At 34.6% G+C, this 21,230-nt stretch overlaps 1 protein-coding gene across 1 annotated transcript in view; it reads left to right on the top strand.

Moving 5' to 3' along the window:
* Positions 1–21,230, top strand: part of HCN1 (hyperpolarization activated cyclic nucleotide gated potassium channel 1) — a 440,279-nt gene that overhangs the window by 235,198 nt on the left and 183,851 nt on the right. The window contains exon 3 of the mRNA XM_055554728.1: positions 7,501–7,662. Coding sequence (XP_055410703.1) covers positions 7,501–7,662 — 162 coding nt within the window. The remainder of the gene's footprint in view (positions 1–7,500; positions 7,663–21,230) is intronic.

Consider the following 21,230-nt stretch of genomic DNA (forward strand, 5'->3'; position numbering starts at 1 on the left):
TTCTAACTATCTGTGCTCAAAATGCAGAGATAACTACATTTGTACTTATTGAAGCATGTAAGATATTATGAATTTGATAAGACAGACGAAAAAGAGAGAGAGCAAACAAAAGATTGACAAGAAATTATAAAAATATATATGGGACTGTTACTAGCATTATGTTAGTTTTTAAATGAAATATTCCCTAAACCTCTCCCCAAAACACAATGTTAGGGAAATATCATTTAAATTAATTCACAGGAGCTATGCAGAATTGATAGAATATTCCAATTAGTCTGACTTTTTTCACCTTCATTCTCTACACATAAAAAGACACATAGCCACTTAATAATGTTCTTGATTTTTGTTACACCTGTATACTAGACAATAAAAATAAATTATTAAAATTTTTATTAAAAATAACTATAAATCTTTAATTTTATGGGAAAAAGTTCTGAAGAATATTAAACGTTTCATTAAATCAATATCTTAGTGCTAACTTCATGAAAATAATTCCTGACTTAATGAAATAAGGGTGTATTAAGCAGAAGATAGTCTGCACACAACCGTCATTAAAATAAGGTTTAAAGATCCATCATACAATACGTGTTTGTTTTTATTTTCTTCATTTCTGTATTTTAGTAGTTGCACAATTTGTATATATTGTCTACATTTACAGTCATTTGAAATTTGTAAAAGAGGAATAATGATCTTAAATTGCTTAATTTTAATTAATTTCATTTTTTTCTGTAGTACTAATCCATTCAACTCTCTTCTTAATAGGGTCATTTTCAATATTCATTCGTAATTTTATTTTCCCAATGTGTAAGCTACTTCTTATTAAAGTACATTATGCAAATGGGGATTATGCTTGCTCTTTCATTTCTCTAGGGCCCTGTCCAATAATTAGATGTTCTGTTACACTATGCAGTCCTCATATAAGTTAAAAAGAGGTACCATTTTTTCCTAAGGAGTTTTAAAATGTGAAGATTTGGGTATATTCAATTAACAAAATGTAACCTATCATAAGCATTTTTGTTTCTGACCTATTTCCATTTGTGAGATTATATTGAGTTTAAATTCCAAGGAAAATGAGTGATCTTAGAAGAAATGCTTCATCTCAGTTGGGTACTCATTAACACTGACCCAATTATGCAAATTCATTGTTAGAGGAGTAACCTCTGTGGGAGAAAAAAAAAAATTTTGCTGAGCAAAACTCTGTACCACTAGACACTGTGCTTCCATTTTCAAGGTTTGTCCTTTCATAGTTTACACTGTAACTGTTTCTTATCATTGTTTCCTACCAAAAATCTTCAAAGAATTCATATTATTATATTACTTTTCCCATGTTTTCTTCAGAATTCATAATCTCTGCTTTTTCTCAGGCTAGCAATGCTAACAAAGAACAATTTATGCATGAAGAAATACTTTTTCTAAATTTTGGGGTATAAGGAATTAAAATCCTGTGTAAAAATATGTACGATAGGAAATGGCTGATATATTTTACAGTATCAAAGAAATGAAACAAATTCCTACAATCTAGTCAAGCTAGACTTCGATAGTGATAGTCAAGTTTATCTTAGTCAAGATAAAACATAGTTAGGAAATATGACAATTTTTTTACAACAGCAATGGCTAAAATTTATTTCTTTTTCATTATATATAATGAGAAACATATATATATATATAAATTAATATATATATGTTTGTTAAAGGAATACATGGATATGCTCAAAATAAGACGTGCAGAGTCAGCTGTGTATTTTTAGTGACAATGACTGATGACTAATACAGTCTATTCCATAACTATACTTCTGTAAGTATGTAGTTGTTCTGACTATATAAGTACTATTTAGTTCACTGTGCAGTCATGTGGTAAGAGATAACTTCTCTATAGCTGCAATGATAGGATATCTGTACAACTTCAAAAAGAATGCTCAAATAGATGCACATACTTTTTTAAAGTTTCAATTCACGTGAAGGGAAATGGAGTTAGCTTTAAATATCTCTACGTTCCCCTAATATGTGGGGAGGAGAGAGAGGGAAGAAGCACAGTGTAGCTATGACAAATATGTCCTTCAGGAAATCAGATTTTGCACCAGGTGGTAATTTGCATGTGTAACTATGGAAAGAAAACCAGTTTACCCACTAGAGCAGGCCAGATCTCTTTCTGTCTCAAAGTTTCAGTGAAGAGACTTTTTTGAGAAGATGAACCAAGAAGGCTATAAAGGGAAAAAAAAAAAAAAAAGTAGGAAAGTACCTGGGAAGTGAAGATTCATTTTCAATTTAAAACATTTTTGAGGAGATGAGAAATTTTATTATTTCTAAATATGTGGAGTATAATCAATGTATAAGTTAGCAATTCTGAAGAAAGCATAATCTAGTAATTATAGTAATTTAATATTCCTGAGACATCCAAGAGGATTTGCAGTTGGCTGTTATTACAGATGTCTTTTCTTTTAAATTTTAATTTTTACATTAATTCATTTTTTTCAGTGTTTAACAAAAATGTCCACTCATAGATTAAGAGCTCTGAACTAATTATTTAGGCTCCTGAAGAAGAAAAGAAGATCAGATTAATATCAAAAGACACATCTTTTGATACTAGGAAAAAGTCAGTAAGAAAAGCTGTTGATATATGTCTGTTGGAAAGCATGAGGGATCAGAAGTGAGGGACCTGAAGCATAAGAATGTGTCTCCTTTGGAAAGGTAACATTTAAGCTGAAATTCAGCAGCATGGTCATGGTCTTTGGAAACCTGAGAAATGAGGGGAAAATATAGGATATTTTGGTGGTAAGAGGGAAAAACATAGGTACTAAGAATAAAGAAGTACATAACCATAGCTGAAGTCTTCAGATAGGGTTACAATCCTCTAAAAAATATTAAACAGAATCTACAGTTTCCTATCCAGTAATTTTCACTGGCTTAGGTATAGAAAGTGGCTGTTTTGATTTTTCAGAAATTGACATTTTGCAGAAAAAAGACAGTGGAAAAACACAGCCTTTAATAAATGGAGATGTGTGGAGAGTAGAGGTTGAGAGGTTGTTAAGATGCTAGAAATGAGGAGAAGGTACAGGTGGAATAGCCAAATACAGCGGGCACTGAAGAGAAGGAATTTTTTTTTTTTTTTTGCTATGCCTAGAAAAATAACTACCTGAAAGTGGCAAAGGAGACCTGAGAAAAAGAGGGCATCGTCATCAAAATCTAAGGCTTATGGAGTATGAAAGAACTGAATCAACTCTATTTGAGAAAGTTACCAGAGAAGCTGAGTCTTTAAGGAGATGATGAGGTGCAGTCATACATCTCAGGAAAAGTAGAGAAGGAGAGGAAGAATTCTATAATGAGGCTGAGGGTATGAGAGAATTCATGGATAGTGTAGGAGTTTGGAAGTAACAGTGGAAAGAAGAAAGCACCACCCCCTCCCCCAAAACAAAACAAAACAAAAAAACACTCAAGAGCATGAGGATCTGATAATAGGTATGGGAAACTGAGGAGGAGGTAACTGCATTTTGACTATGGACACAGACCGATAAGGATGAGAGGCCAATTGGTTGACTTTTCTGAAGGTTATGGGCTGGCCATTCAAATAAGATCCTGGTTAGAGTAGGAACTGATAAAATTACTCCAATGACTATAGTCATTGTCAGTGTTCAAAAAGACCTCTGTGAAGCATACTCTTCTCTCATATACCAGATGAAACCTTCTGCACTTTGCCTAAAGCATGGTAGGCTAATCTGGATAACTTTCAAGTTAAGAATTACAAAAGGTGCAAAAGGACTCTTAAAATTCTTATTTTACTATTGATTAGGACTACCACATATTGAATTCTGGATATATGTTAGGTGTGAAATGAACTGAGTAGCTAATTATTTGTGTTCTTATATTCTGTGTCAACATGACATAGAGATTCTCCCATCTTAAAAGATGTGACAGGTTATGCAAGTACAAATATATAAAGATAAACCAAAGAACCTGACCTTATTTTAATACCTTAAAAATAAGAATGTTCTGTGTCAAGAGAGCCTCTTCTGGCCCATTTGATTTTCTTAATGTTAATTGTAACATTTCAGAATAAGAATTCTGAAAGCATATTTGAAACCTTCAATTGATAACTGAGATCACAGAAGCAACCTAACCTCTAAATGATTCCCATCTGTAAAACCAAAAAGAAGAGATCAATATATCCCATGAGAAGTCTTGAATTACTCTTGATGGTTTTTTGGTTAAGTAAACCATAGTAAAGTAAATCAAATACCTTAAGTATTTGATTTCATAGATGATTATTAGATTGAGAGGACCCTGAATTCAACTTATCAAGTATGAATGTGGAAGCTCTGTGGAATTACTCTGCTAATTTATGGATATATGCATATAGCACAGTCTACGATTTGACCTTTTTAAGAGCAGAGTGGATTATGCATTGCTCCTGGGGAAAATATTACAAAAAATTATACTTCTGGTGGACAATTATGCAAATATTAGGGCAGGATTTGGTATTCTGAATCAACTTATCTTAATCAAATATTCTTCCAGCTATTCTCTCTAGAGTTATTAGACTCCAACTGGACAGAATTCTAGAATGATAATATTATAAAAAAGAATTCAGTGAGTATTTGTAACCAGTTCATTCCTCACCTTGAAGTCATATGAACAACATAATGTTCTGATCTGGGCAAATGTAAAGCACAGTAGTCTTCCACTGACTTATTTTGTAGTTTAGTTTGGTGAAAATAAAATTAAAGCACTACCTTTAAAATGTATTTTGATTATTTTTTATTCTGCTGACTCATAAGTACCACTTAAAACATATTGCTAGTGGGTCAAAATAGTCTGTCTTTCTGTTACCCACAACTCTGGAAATCAAATCAGTTTCAAATTCAGATTACTTGGATGGTAGCAAATAATGATTTTTTTTTAATTCCTATCTTAAAAGACAAAAACAAAAACTTTACACTCTCAAAGTCACAGAAGGTTACTTTTGCTGTTATTATTAACTCTGCAAAATTCTCATTCATTCATTTAACAATTCACTGAGTAGCATCTATAGTGTGGTTTTTATGTTTTCTGGCTTTCATGCAGTGGCACTAAGAATAGATTTAGATAGGAATTTATCACTTTAGAACGTCTACCTCATAGATGGAAAAAAAACTAAAAATATTAATCATTGATATTAGCCACTTGTTCAAGAAGTTGAGTAAAGTTTGCACTGAGACTTACCCTACAAGCTGTGCTGTGCTTAGTCACTCAGTTGTGTCTGACTCTTTGTGACCCCATGGACTGTAACCCGCCAGACTCCTCTGTCCATGGGGATTCTCCAGGAAAGAACACTGGAGTGGGTTGCCATGCCCTTCTCCAAGGTATTCCCAAACCAAGGATCGAACCCAGGTCTCTCGCATTGCAGGCAGATTCATTACCACCTGAGTCACCAGGGAAGACTCTTAGACAATAAGAAGTTGTGGCTTTGTTTAAAGTAGACCAGGTGCTTCCTTCTCTGGTTAGCGTGACTGTCTGCAGATATATGTGCTCCATAAGGAAGCAGTCTTCTCATTCCAAATCTTCTGTGAGCAAGGTTTTAACAGGGCCATTAATAATCTACCATGATTCAGCTATCCCACTTCTGGGTATTTATCCAAAGAATATGAAAACCACTAATCTTAAAAGATATATGCATCCTATATTCAAGCAATATTATTTATAATAACCAAGATGTGGAAACAGCCTAAGTGGCCATCCATGGATGAATGGATAAAACAGATGTGGTATACAAATACAGTGGGATACTGCTCAACTATCAAAAAGTTGAATTCTTACCATTTGCAACAACATGGATGGACCTTCAGGATATTATGTCAAGTGAAATAAGTCAGATGAAGCAAGATTAATATCATATTATTTCATTCTTATGTGGAACATAAAAATAAATAAATAAACAAAAAATAACAAAACAAATGAACAAACAAAGCAGACACATAGATACAGAGAAGAATAAGGGTAACCAGAAAGGACATAGCAGGGGATAGGCAAAATGGGTGGAGAAGGCAATGGCAACCCACTCCAGTATTCTTGCCTGGAAAATCCCATGGACGGAGGGGCCTGGTAGGCTGCAGTCCATGGGGTCGCTAAGAGTCGGACACGACTGAGCGACTTCACTTTCACTTTTCACTTTCATGCATTGGAGAAGGAAATGGCAGCCCACTCCAGTGTTCTTGCCTGGAGAATCCCAGGGACGGGGAGACTGGTGGGCTGCCGTCTATGGGGTCGCACAGAGTCGAATACGACTGAAGCGACTTAGCAGTAGCAGCAGGCAAAATGGGTAAAGGTGATAAACTTTATGGTGATGGATGGAAACCAAATTTTGGGGATAGACATGTTGTAATCTATACAGAAGTAGACATATAATGTCATATAGATGAAACATATGTTACTAACCAGTGTTATCTCAATAAAAAATAAATATTAAATAAATAAATATCTCAGCAACTGTTCACATGTGAAGTTTATACCTGCTGAGGTGTATTAATTATAAGAGCTCAGTTCAGTTCAGTTCAGTCTCTCAGCCATGTTCGACTCATTGCAACTCCATGAATCACAGCACGCCAAGCCTCCCTGTCCATCACCAACTCCCGGAGTTCACTCAGACTCACGTCCATCGAGTCAGTGATGCCATCCAGCCATCTCATCCTCTGTCGTCCCCTTCTCCTCCTGCCCCCAATCCCTCCCAGCATCAGGGTCTTTTCCAATGAGTTAACTCTTCACATGAGGTAGCCAAAGTATTGGAGTTTCAGCTTCAGCATCAGTCCTTCCAATAAACACCTAGGACTGATCTCCTTTAGGATGGTCTGGTTGGACCTCCTTGCAGTCCAAGGGATGCTCAAGAGTCTTCTCCATCACCACAGTTCAAAAGCATCAATTCTTCGGCACTCAGCTTTCTTCACAGTCCAACTTTCACATCCATACATGACTACTGGAAAAACCATAGCCTTGACTAGATGGACGTTTGTTGTCAAAGTAATATCTCTGCTTTTTAATATGCTGTCTAGGTTAGTCATAACCTTCCTTCCAGGGAGTAAGCATCTTTTAATTTCATGGCTGCAATCATCTGCGGTGATTTTGGAGCCCAAAAGACAATCAAATTGGGCCCAGCCAACTACACACAGTCCTGTATACATCAAAAGTAATACTGCATACATTATGGTGGTTTTTTTAATCAGGTAAATAAATCAGGACGGAGCTACATGGATTTGACTATTTTTAATTAGCCTCTTTTATTAACTGGTGTCAAAATAGCCAAATTTCTGTGTTTCTTCCCATGTTAGGTTTTGAGATAGCTCCAAAATGTGAGATCACTTTAGAACACACAATGTTAAAGGTCAAAAAGGGAGACAGTTTATGAAATTAATTCTGTGAGCACTATAGAATAGAGTTAGTATATAAATCTAGCATGGATAGTCTACTGAAATTGGTAGTATTCTTAACTTTTAAAAAATTGATTATAAGAATTGATTTGATTTTGGTCAACAGATTTTCCACATGACATATGATCTTGCCAGCGCTGTGGTGAGAATTTTTAACCTCATTGGCATGATGCTGCTCCTGTGCCACTGGGATGGCTGTCTGCAGTTCCTGGTACCACTGTTGCAGGACTTCCCACCAGATTGCTGGGTGTCTCTAAATGAGATGGTTGTAAGTAATTCATATGACTTTATACTGTGTTTTCTACATTTTGCCAAAAAAGTTCTAAATATTTATGTTAGAATGATCTAATTATCCTCCTTAACTGGTAAGATAAAATTTTGCTCCTGTGGATATAAAATCAGATGTTATGTTCCTGTTTCTACAACTAAATTTTATTTACAGGAAATGTTCTGCACGGCAGGGGTGGGGTGGTGGTGTATATGTTATAGCATCTATTTTTAGATCTTACTCTGTGTATATTGAGACATTTTATTTCAAAGGTACACATCCAAACACACACACACACACACACACCTAAATCATAGTCCGATGTTCTTTTAAAAATGCCTATTACTTAGAATAACTTCTCCCTTTCAACATGATTTTAACGTTTACTGTGCTCAAGACATGCAATTTTAGGTGTGGTTAAACATGAAGACGTGTTACATGAGTATGAATGCAAATGAGATATGTATGACATGCAATGCTATTTCAGAGTGTACTTCCATCTAGTGAAAGTATCTGAAAAGATATCCCTTTAAACGTTACCATAGAAAGATGTAAATATAAAATAAAATCTGTGAAATAGAAGTTTGATTTCCAAAGTTAAGTGTACTTAACTTTATTTTAATTTAAAGAGCATACATTTTTATACAAATGCATAATTCTGCACTCACAAACAACTGAAACAATGATGAATATTTTTAGCATATATATTCACAAAGATTCTCCTTTGTGTTTTCTCCTTAAGATCTCATATTTTCCTTTTATATTATATTACATTTAATAAAGTATTAGTTAACTGTGCATTAGAATTGCCTTCTCTTATGTTTCACATTTTATAAGAGGCAAATTTTATGAGACTTTCACAAAATTTTAACTTTGACATAAGTCAAATACCCTCCTCTTTCCCATACTGTTCTATTAACCATTGTTTATTATTGTGCAAATGACACGGACATCTTAATATACATTTTTATCTCCTAATAACTGAAGCTCAGGCTTTGTGTTTGAGGGCTAGAGGGGTTTATAGCATGTGTTAAGAAGAATGTCTTTTCTTCTATCTTTTGCGTCTTATTCCTATGTGTTTTCCTCCCTACTTTCTTCCCTCCCTTCCTTGCTCCATTCTTTATTCTTTTCACTCTTTTCTTTGAGACTTAGTGTCCACCTGGATCTGTCCTTCATTTCATTTATATCTGCTTAAACATCTCTGCCTTACAGAAGCCTTCCCTCACCACCCTAATATATTACTCAATTGGTTTATATTTTATCTTTAAAGGGTTTAACAGCAGACACACACACACACATGGGCCAGCAGAAACACACATACATTTGTCACTTATTATTTGTCTGTTTCCCCCCACTGGAACGTAAATGCTAATGCCATTAGGTCAACGAATTTGTCTGGATTTTCTTCTCTACTTTATTTCCTGTGCCTTGAACAGTGCCAAAAACAGTAATTTGTTATAACCTAATTACTTATCATCAAAAACTTGAGAAATGTTCTAGATGTAACTTCTGATATCTAAAAAATAAGTCAAGGAGTTTGATCAACTCACTTTTTAAATCTATGTTTCCTCATTGATTATTGATGTCACTTTTCTTGTCACTGAAGAAGCAAAACATAAAGACAATACAAAGAGAGTAGGGGGTGAGGAAAAAAACAAAAGCTCATATAAACTCACTACTGACTGAATGAATAGTTATAAAAAGCACTAAATAACACTGCTGCCAAGATATGATTCATCATTGACGCCAACTAATATTTAAGTTTGCAAATAATTTTTATTTTAAATTCTCTCTAGCTATCTTCCAAAAATAGAAATTGTCATTATTAAAAGAGTAAAGGGATTATTTTTAGGTATCCATAAATAGAATATAATTGTATAATTATAATGTTAGGAAATACACTACTTAATATGTGTAGTGGTAAGCACATTTAATGAAGAAAAATTGTAATGTCTTACTCGTTTTTCTTTAAATACCACTGGATGTACTCATTTGGGTCTGTGTGTGTATTTAATCTATCAAAGTCAAACTTGTTACATTATGATGTTGAACAAAATACTTTTCCTGGGACATCCCTGGTGGCTCATTGGCTAAGACACTGAGCTTTTAATGTCAGAGGCCTGGGTTCTATCCCTTGTCATGGAACTAGATCCCACATGCTGCAACTCAACCTGATGCAGCCAAATAAATAAATTATTAAAATTTTAAAAATCCTCTTCTTCATTTGCAATATGCCTCTTCTAATTTTTTTTTCTTTTTGGCTACAGTTTTGCTACAAAATTGGCTCCTGTTTTCTTTCATATTTATTTATTGTATTTTCCATGTTTAACTCTAATGTAGAACATAGAAAATAATTGTCTTATGTTCAACTATAAAGACCAGAAATTTTTTCTATATTGTGAATATAAATGATATAAAGAGATAACAACCATAAAAGATAATTCTTAGTCAATAGGGAATCTCAACAGTGTCATTTGACCTGGGAAATATGAAAGATGATGCTATGAACGTGCTACACTCAATATGCCAACAAATTTGGAAAACGCAACAGTGACCTCAGGACTGGGAAAGGTCAGTTTTTATTCCAGTTCCAAAGAAGGGCAAAGTCAAAGAATGTTCAAACTACTGCACAATTGCACTCATGCTAGCAAAGTAAAGTGTGAAATTCTCTAAGTTAGGCTTCAACAGTATGTGAACCAAGATCTTCCAGATGTTCAAGCTGGATTTAGAAAAGGCAGAGGAACCACAGATCAAATTGCCATTATCCATTGGATCATCGGAAAAGCAAGAGAATTCCAGAAAAATACCTACTTCTGCATCCTTGACTACTCCAAAGCCTTTAACTCTGTGGATCACAACAAACGGTGGAAAATTCTCACAGAGATGGAAATACCAGACCACCTGACCTACCTCCTAAGAAATCTGTATGCAGGTCAAGAAGCAACAGTTAGAACTGGACATGGAACAACAGACTGGTTCCAAATTGGGAAAAGAGCACGTCAAGGCTATATATTGTCACCCTGTATATTTAACTTGTATACAGAATATATTATGCGAATGCTGTGCTGGAGGAAGCACAAGCTGGAATCAAAATTGCTGGAAGAAATACCAATAATCTCACATATGCAGTTGATACCACACTTATGGCAGAAAGAGAACTAAAGAGCCTCTCGATGAAGGTGAAATAGGAGAGTGAAAAAGCTGGCTTAAAATTCAACATGTAAAAAGCTAAGACCATGGCATCTGGTCCCATCACTTCATGGCAAATAGATGGGAAAACAATGGAAACACTGATATATTTATTTTCTTGGGCTCCAAAATCACTGCCGATGGTGACTGCAGCCATAAAATGAAAAGCCGTTTGCTCCTTGGAAGAAAAGCTATGAGAAACATAAACAGCATATTAAAAATCAGAGGCCTTACTTTGCTGACAAAGGTCCATATAGTCAAAGCTATGGTTTTTCTAGTAGTCGTGTATGGATGTGAGAGCTGGAGCATAAAGAAGACTGAGTGCTGAAGAATTGATGCTTTTGAACTGTGGGGTTAGAGAAGACTCTTGAGAGTCCCTTGTCCTGCAAGGAGATCCAACCAGTCAAATCTAAAGGAAATCAACCTTGAATATACATTCAAAGGACTAATACTGAAGCTGAAGATCCAATACTTTGACCACCTGATGCAAAGAGCTGACTCATTAGAAAAGCCCCCGATGCTGAGAAAGATTGAAGGCAGGAGGAGAAGGGACAACAAAGGATGAGATGGTTTGATGGCATCACTGACTTAATGAAGATGAGTTGGAGCAAGCTCTGGGAGATGGTTAAGGACAGGGAAGCCTGTTGTGCTGCAGTCTGTGGGGTCGCAAAGAGTTGGACATGACTGAGAGGCTGAACAACAACAATGTTAAAGTTCTCAAAAAATTTTCATCCATCTCAGCAAAGCAAAGTATATTTACGTACAAAGAAAGTTATAAAGAAGTGAAAAGCCATTATAAGAAAAAAGCACCCTATGTTTACATTATCATACTTATAGTATACACGCCCTAGCACTTTGAGAAATGCTATTTTATTTATTTCTTGCAGCGTAAGAATGCGGTAAACACTGTTCTCCATTTTGCAGTTCAGAAAACTGAAATCTTTAGCGATTAAATCAATTAATCATTCTCACACCTTTAGTAGATTATAAAATCAAGGTTAGACTGCATATCTATTTGACTCTGTAGTTTCTGTTTTAAACCACATTTTAATACCTGATGTTATATAGATTATAGAAAATAGGAAAGAGAAGTTCCAAGAAAAAGAGACCTATAGTCACAGCACACCAATTAAAGTAAAAAGTCATTTATAAATCAGTATTTGAACTCATGACAATAAAAAGTGGCAAGACTGATAAGAGACACAGCTGTAGAAAAACAGAAGTCAAATTGGGAAGGCCAAAACTGAGAAGCCAGATTAGGAGGATGCAGGACATGACTGGTACTAGTCATTTTGGGGTATGGGGTTAACAGCTGTGCTTTAACATTTGACATTGGTACTAAACAATTTAACATGATGATTATGTAGAATGTTGAGTGAATTCCTTATATCTTCTTTCTTTTTCATGTCATGTTCTTAAATGAATTATATTTTTAAATACTATTTTGAATCCTTTTTAACCACTTTTGCATTTATATCTATGTTCTTATTTACATATGTATAATATATATGTATTAAGTCTTCCTTAAAAACATAAGCATGTATTAATATATCTGTACCCTTCTCTCTATATATTTAAATCCTCCTTAATAATGTTTGCAGGCTTCCCAAGTGGCTCAGTGGTAAGAATCTGCCTGCCAAACAGGAGATGCAGGTTGGAACCCTGGGTCTGGAATATCTCCTGGAGAAGGAAATGGCAACCCACTCCAGTGTTTTTGCCTGGTAATTCCCATGGACAGAAGGAGGTTACAGTCCATGGGGTCACAAAAGAGTGGGATAAGACTTAGTGAATCAACAACAACAAATGATGTTTGCATTTTAATTTATATCCTTATTTATACATCTCTAGCTACTTATCCATATATGTGCTGTGATGAGAAATTCAGACGCATTGCCATAACTATGCGACATCCCTAACTGGTAATTTGTTCAGTAAATTTAGTGTTACATTAGTCTTTTTTACCCAGTTCCTTTCCAGTCCTTATAAATTCCACTAAAATTATTCCTTAAATGCTATTTTTTAAAAAGCCAACTGCTAAGCATCCTGGACTACTTGAACTGATGAGGTAAGAGATACTGACTTACAAAAACCAACCTGAACAGGGATTAATCTTGCTGTTCATTTGTAATATTTGCTTTTGTTTCTTTCAAGAAATGTCTCATTTCTTGAAATTCATTCAAGAAATTATTTTTGCTTGAATCAAACAAAAATGTTTGATTTTTGTCTGGATGAAGATCTTCAATTTGCCAGGTCTTAATGTTTGATAAGATTAATTTTGAAAATCTTGTCATTCCCATGATACTCTGTGACTACTTTGTGACTATGTGTTAGGTATATCAGTTATACTAATATTGTAACAGTTGATTTTTAAAGGGATCAGAGGCAATGGGTTTGGGGGTTAAAATATGAAATATTATAAAATATTTATTTGAGAATCTAACTAAAAAAAATATGTATATATATTTGAACTTGCATGTTAATCATGACATAATTTAGGGAATGATTTTACAGAATAAATAAGAATTTGCAACTAAGAAATACATTCCTAGAGCAATGTTTCTCTAACTAAAAGTCTGAAGATTTAATTTCAGAGAGTATACAGGTTTTCTCCTAGAAATCTTGTAAATAAATATATGGACACATGTTGGCAACAGTTTGAAATGTTTCAGTATAAACATATTATGAGTTTAGTATTGCCTGCCCAAAATCAACCTCTAGATTTACTTTTGTAGTTGAAGTGAATTGTGTCATGAGTTGCTATATATAATAATTATAGCATATAGGTTTAATAAATAAGTGATCCATTTATAGTGGGTGAAGGCTAAATGACATAAAATTAGACATACAAATTCATCACCATAGACAAATGGAGAACTAGGTTTGAAAACTAAGTCACTAATCACAACACACATAGTTTATGTGTTAAACTACATACTCCAGAAAAACTAGCACTATAATTGTTTTTTAGTTGCTGAGTCCTATCTGTGTAGCCTTTCCCTTCTCCAGGGGATTTTCCCAACTCAGGGATCAAACACAGGTCTTCTGCATTGCGGGCAGATTCTTTACCAGCTGAACCACATGGGAAGCCCAAGAATACTGGAGTGGGTAGCCTATCCCCTCTCCAGCAGATCTTCCCAACCCAGGAATAGAACCAGGGTTTCCTGCATTTCAGGCGGATTCTTTACCAACTGAGCTCTCAGGGAAGCCCTTTAAACTACATACTCTAGAAAAACTAGCGCTATAATTGTTGCTGTTTAATTACTAAGTCCTGTCTGACTCTTTTGTGACCCAATAGACTATAGGCCACCAGGCTCCTCTCTCCATGGAATTTCCCTGGCAAGAATACTGGAGTGGGCTGCCATTTTCTCCAGGGAAACTTCCCCACCCAGGGATTGAACTCACATCTCCTGCATCACAGATGCATTTTCTTCCACCAAGCCACCAGGGAAGCCCTGTGATATATAATAATCAGCACTATATTTACCTTGTATACAACTGTTTGGTTTCAGAAAAATAAAAATTATCCATCACAATAAATTTAAATTGAAATGTGCTTATTAACTTATTTTTTAACATTTTATTTATAAATGTACATCTGTTTCAACTTTACAAGAACTTTAAGGACAAGAAACTTATATCTAGTTTTTATACTTGTATTTGAGTAATAATCATAATCAAAATGATTTAAACCAACTCAAAGATCATTCCTTATAATATTTTGTTTTGTTATTTGAGGGAGTCTGTGTATTATTTCATTTTGAGAGATGCTGTTCTAAAGGGCAAGCAATATGCCTTCTAAGTATCTGTGTACCCCACATGTCCTATACCCATCCTGTGCACATTGCTAAATAAATATTAATTGTTTATAACCAAACAGGAAATTAACAACAGCATTTGCAAAGTGTGTATAAAGGAGTCTATTGTGCATTTTGAATGTTATTCCTTGGAGTTTGTGTTATATAATAATTTGTACATCAAATTATTTCTTAAAAGATAAGTACTCACTTGACCAATTTGTGGGCAATATAATGTACTCAAAAGTCACACAATCCAAATCAATAACCTTTTAGTGCCTTTCATATCTATATAAATAATAATACCTTTAGAGAAAAATTAGGATGCATGAACAATATTAAGATTATAAGAAGGAAAAAAGAGATAAAGTGTCTGGAAGAGTCTAATTAATAAAATTTATGTGGAGAAAATATGAGATTTGATTGAAAAATTGCAATTACTGAAAAATTTTGTTTTCATTTGAAATAATGTATTAGGGACACAGTACAAGAACCAAGAAGCCACACACTGTGCATATTTTCCAGCTCCCTTCCAATTGGGTGGAGCCCTTTGGGAGGGATGGGCCCTAAGCATTGAGTGACAGTATCATTGTTCTTCAGTTGTTCCAACTCTTTGCAACCCCATGGACTACAGCACGCCAGGCTTCCCTGTCCTTCACTGTCTCCTGGAGTTTGCTCAAACTCGTGTCCATTGAGTTGATGATGACATTCAACCGTCTCACTCTCTATCGTCCCCTTCCCCTTCTACTTCAGTGTTTCACAGTATCAGGGTCTTTTGCAGTGAGTTGGCTCTTCAATTCAGGTTGCCAAAGTATTGAAGCTTCAGCTTCATCAACAGCATCAGTCCCTCCAATGAATATTCAAGATTGATTTCCTTTGAGCCAGGAACCTTCAACAAAGTTTGGGGATTGAGGCTCTTCAATCACTTCTAGCTCAAAAATTGTAGTAGTCAATACAAATATGTGCTTAGGGGCCACAGTGGAAAGAGCTGTTTATTAATTTTTAGAGAATAATTTGAAAAAAAGGAATACATATTATTCATATACAAGCCCCCATATATAAGTTAATATTGAAACTTAGCATGAGTATATTATTATCTCTTGATATTCTAGCAAATGTATGAAGATAAAATAGACTCACTTTTTGTTTTGCAAAGGCCATAAAAGTAATTAGACAGTGATTGATTGAAATAATATAACTAAGAAATGAAACTAAGCATCTCAATTAAAAATATATTTATCCTCTCTTGAGGTCTAGCAGTGTATTTTAGATTTGAATTCTATAAATTATAAATTATTATATTAGGTGACTGATTTTTTTTTCTAAAAGAAGATGTGTTGCCTTAACAGAGTTTTTTAAAGTCCTATCAAAAGGTACCTAATTTGTTGACAAGTCACTATGTAGCTTTACTGATAAAAAAAATACATTCGTAGCTCTAATGAGTTATAATAACAAAGTAGGTCAGCAGACTACTGAGTGCTCTGATTCTCCTTTGCCATCCTCATTCTGCCTATTAGGAAAGCCAGCCTGGTGACTCTTCCCTATTTTATGGAAAGACAGCCTCGTCACAGAAGTGAAGCAATTCACATGCTGTCTTCTTCCTTGTCAGATGTGTATTCTTTTATTGGAACCAACGTATGGAAATAACATAATGTGATGTTTTGTTTTCAAATGCAATGTACTTTTTAGAAAATTTTTAACGTGAATTATAGTCTCCTAATAGAAAATAATAAAGGATATTACTTAAATTATATATTAGCTATGACTATAGCAAGATGTGACAGTCGCTCAGTCATGTCCGACTCTTTGCAACCCCATGGACTGTAGCCCACCAGCTCCTCTGTCCATGGAGTTCTCCAGGCAATACTAGAGTGAGTAGCCATTCCCTTCTCCAGGGGATCTTCCTGATCCAGGGACTGAACCTGGGTTTCCTGCATTGTAGGCAAATTCTTTACCTTCTGAGCCACCAGGGAAGTCAAGATGCTTCAGTGATAACAAATCCAATCTGTAGGTTGCAAAATTTTTTTCTTAGATAGACTAGATTTTAAATTTTGAATGACCAATGGCTAGGTGAAGCACCATTCATGAAATTAACTTATCTAACAAGTGGTACCTATTAAATTTGGAAAATATCTTACTGTTCATAATTTCTCCAAGATTAATTTTACTTTGTTCTCCATCTCTACTTATTATATTTGTATGAATACTTTGGAGACTTTCACAGATGAAATGTAATAGTACACATAACACATCATCTCATTTTTCTGAATAAAAGGAAAACACATTAATTCCTGTTTTGCAGATGAATAGTCTAACTGAGAGAATTGTTATTAGGTTTATATGAAGCCAGAAGCAGACAGAATGAGAGCTGATGTACGGGCACTGATGTATGACAGTATGGGAGCTGATCAAATTTTTCCCTTGAATTAATACTGAACTTACCATAACATCTTATTTATCTCACTTCATGGGCCCAAAAGAGCTTCATCCATTACTAATTGTCAATTCAGGTTTGTAGAAAACAACTATAAATCGATTGCCCCAGTGGAAGACCTTGGAATACATATGAAAAATATTTAAGAAACTCATTGCGTTTTGTGTCTCTTGGTTTTTAAGGTTTATTGTTTTACTACTTTCATAAAGCTAAAAGAATCTGGCAAAGAAAGACATTTTAACTCCCCATTTATTCTGAATTCGTCATTTAGCAAAGTTTTGCATGACATGAAGAAAGCCATGTGATGAGTGAAGGATATAAAAAAACAACAGTGGGAACATTTTCTGAATATTTGAACATTTTCATAGTCCCACTATATACTCCATTATTTCTGAGAAGTATTTTCTTATTTTTAAAGATGCAGTATATTCTGGAAATGAGTGGTTCCTATGAAAAATTGAATTTGGCTTGTGAATCTTTAGTTTATTCCAGTTATATATATTCTTACAGTATGCCAAAAAACATAGGCATTTTATCAAATAAGATATTAAGAATTTGTGCTAGAATCATTGGCTGGTCTTCTTTATGTTTTGAGACTATAGAGTGGGTGCAGTGTAATCAGCACTTAAATACTTTTCTAGTATTACCAGCCAGGAGCCTGAGAATCATAGCTCCAACAAAGTGAGAGTTAATTAACACCTGGCTCAGCTGTACAACCTGCTGACTCATACTCCATGCATAGAGTTGTGAGCACATTCATCTCTGGATTGTAGCCATTTATCCTAATTGAATAGGTTTGACAATGATGAAAAATCACATAGGAAAATTTGAGAATTCACTACCACATCTTTGTAATTTATAAAAAGATATATAACAACAAACCATCATATAGTCTGTATAATCCAATAGCATTTTCCAGAGCGTAACATGAAGTCAACAGAATTTTTCTTTAAATACATTCTGAAGATAGAAATAAATATTGATTATAATATCTATTTATTAGTGTTACTATTGTTATTATTGTTATTATTATTATTACTACCCACCAAAGCAATTGATTTATACACACAGAACATTTTGTGCTAGCCTTTGTCCTTATGGTCAAGGTGATACTCTAAGATCCTGATTCATGCAAGTTTGGAAAGACCTTCTAGTATAATAATAATAATTAATAGTAATAATAATAATTTCAGTTGTTTAATATGAGGATGTAATTCAGTTTCACCATTTTAATTAGTCGTAAACTATGTTTTTGTCCTTTAGATGATTTTTAAATTTATGTATTTCTTCTAAGGTCAGCTATTGATTCATATTTTTAAAAATATTTAGATAAAATTATAACATGATTGGGAAAAATACCATTTCAGGTGGTACCCACTACTAGCTCGCTACTACTCCCAAGCTAAAAGTAAAGCATTAATACTCCATTAAACGATTACATTCTATCTAACACTGTTGTAATTATGCTCTCAATGGGGTTGTTGATTCTTAAGGAAGAAGAAAAAGCAAAAAGAAATTTGACAGAAATATGTAATCAGTAAATCAAGTTAAAATTGATATTATTCTACAGCAATTATGAAAGTCATTCTTCTGAGGCTAACTTTCCATTTCACTCATGGAGGTTATATTTTGTCTCTGAGATTTTGTTATTATTTTACCCAGAGATCAGAAGTTTTTAAAAAATAGCTCTTTAGGAAAGTATGGAAAAGATTCCATGCATTAATTTTTATATAATGAACTATATAAGCAAGAAAACCTTATAGATGATAGATCTGGATGCTATTTATATACAAAAACTTATGAGAATGACTTTCTAATGCCTTCTAATATATTTCTTGATAATTTAATTTGTATCATAATGCATTGTGTGAATAAATTATAGTGGTTTAGTATTCTCTAAGAATTAATTAATTCGAAATAAGTAAAAGCCAAAGAATTGATGCTTTTGAGCTATGCTGTTGGAGAAGACATGAGAGTCCTTTGGAGTGCAAGGAGATCAAACCAGTCAATCCTAAAGGAAATCAGTCCTTAATTCATTGAAAAGACTGATGCTGAAGCTGAAGCTCCAATACTTTGGCCTCATGATATGAAGAACTGATTCATTGGAAAAGACCCTGATGCTGGGAAAGATTGAAAGCAAGAGAGAAGGGGATGGCAGAGGATGAGATGGTTGGATGGCAGCACTGATTCAATGGACATGAGTTTGAGCAAGCTCCGGGAGTTGGTAACGGACAGGGAGGCCTGGTGTGCTGTACTCCATGGGGTTGCAAAGAGTCGGACGTGACTGAGCGACTGAACTGAAAAAAATTAAATAATCACAGAATTTGAAAGAGAAAGAAAGAGGAAGCTAAACCCATTATTTTGTTGTTTTCACTCAGCCATGTTGGACTCTTGTGACTGCATGGACTGTAGCCCACTAGGCTCCTCTGTCCATGGAATTTTCAATGCAAGAATACCAAAGTTGGTTGCTATTTCATTCTCCAGGGGATCGGGATCTTCTTGACCCAGGGATCAAACCCATGTCTCCTGCATGGATAGGTGGATTCTTTACCACTGAGCCACCAGGGCAGCCCAACCCATTATTTTACATAAGAATAAAACATACAAAATAGAACTAGGAGATAAGAAACAAATGGCTAAAGCAGTAAAAGATAGATTGCCTTTTCTCCTTTGGGCTTTCTGCTCACCACTGAGGCCATCTACCATTGTCACTAGACGTCTTTGAAGTCTGTTCTTAGTCAAAGGAAAGGAAATGTATGCCTTTAGCATCAGCAGGGATTGTGTAAGATAACTGTTTTCTTTTGCTGATATAGTCTCATTAAGATCTTTTATTTCTCATCTAGTAAGTAAGCAATATGTTTATGGGCATATTTCTACCCACTTCTTTCTAATAAACTACTATAAGAGTTAAAACTTCTATCCGGTATCTAACATTTAGTATGTGCAATCAAGTATTATTATTATTTGGTTCTTTATGCATCTGTCAGTTTTGTGACATTCATTCACAATTATAGATAATTCATGTGAATTATCTATATTCAGTGATGAATAAAGAGCTGATTAATTTCAGTGTCCTAGCTTGCAGTACTTCTTTACCTTTTAAAGATACTTCTACATGCAATAAGCAATGTTATGAATATATTATGACTAAAGAAGGAGATATTGAGAAGATCTGTCAAAGTTCATGCAGAAAGTTGGGACAGAACGAGAGCTAAGGCAGCAGGATCCTGACTTACACTCGCCCCTGATTTCCATTAATGTATGAATGAAGACTGGCTGAAAACTTTGAAGAAATCATATGTCCAGATGATTCAGTAAAATAAATTCCTGTCCCAGGACTTCTCTATGGGAAGCAGTTTGAATGATATAAGTAAAACATATGGGCCTGGATTTCTAATATTCTAATACATAAATATGGGCACAATGGTGTAAATTCTAAAATATTATCAGTTTTGGGCTAAGATTTGCAGTTGAAATATGTTTTTTTAAATATGAATTTCACCCAATTGGAATAGACCATGTGTAAGGTAAGTGCCCATCTACTGGAAATGTAGTGTGTTAGAGAAGATTGAAACAAAGAGGTACAGAGAAAACATTAATAAAATGGTATTGTTAACTTCCCAACCCAGGGATCGAACACAGGTCTCCCACATTGCGGACAGATGCTTTACCATCTGAGCCACCAGGGAAGCCAAATACTAGAAGGTACTGAGCTAGTTAAATGGGGGTGGGTTTGTGGCAAATCACAACACTGGGAAAGGATATCAGTTCTGGAGGTACACACTTACTCTCCATAAAGCAGAATAATGACAAATTCTTGGTTTACCCAATAGACAAAATTATTTTGCAAAGCATAATAGAAGTGATGAAAGTTTACTTTAAAATTGTTGATTAAGGTGAAGTGATAAGAATCTGAAAGGAAGAATGCAAGTAATCTTGAACTAACTATGAGAAATGGTATGATTGTAAAGTGGCTAAGCATGCTCAAGCTCTGGAAATAGATTGATTAGATTCATCTTCTGGTTCTCTCATACTTTCTAGCTGTGTGACCTTGGAAAAGAGACTTAGCCTATTTGTACCTTGGTTTTCTCATCTATAATGTGAGAATTACAGGAAAAGGAAATGTGGGGATTATTGGGAAAGGAAATGGC

Source organism: Bubalus kerabau, chromosome 18 (genome assembly GCF_029407905.1).
Source record: "Bubalus kerabau isolate K-KA32 ecotype Philippines breed swamp buffalo chromosome 18, PCC_UOA_SB_1v2, whole genome shotgun sequence".
NCBI lineage: Eukaryota > Metazoa > Chordata > Mammalia > Artiodactyla > Bovidae > Bubalus > Bubalus kerabau.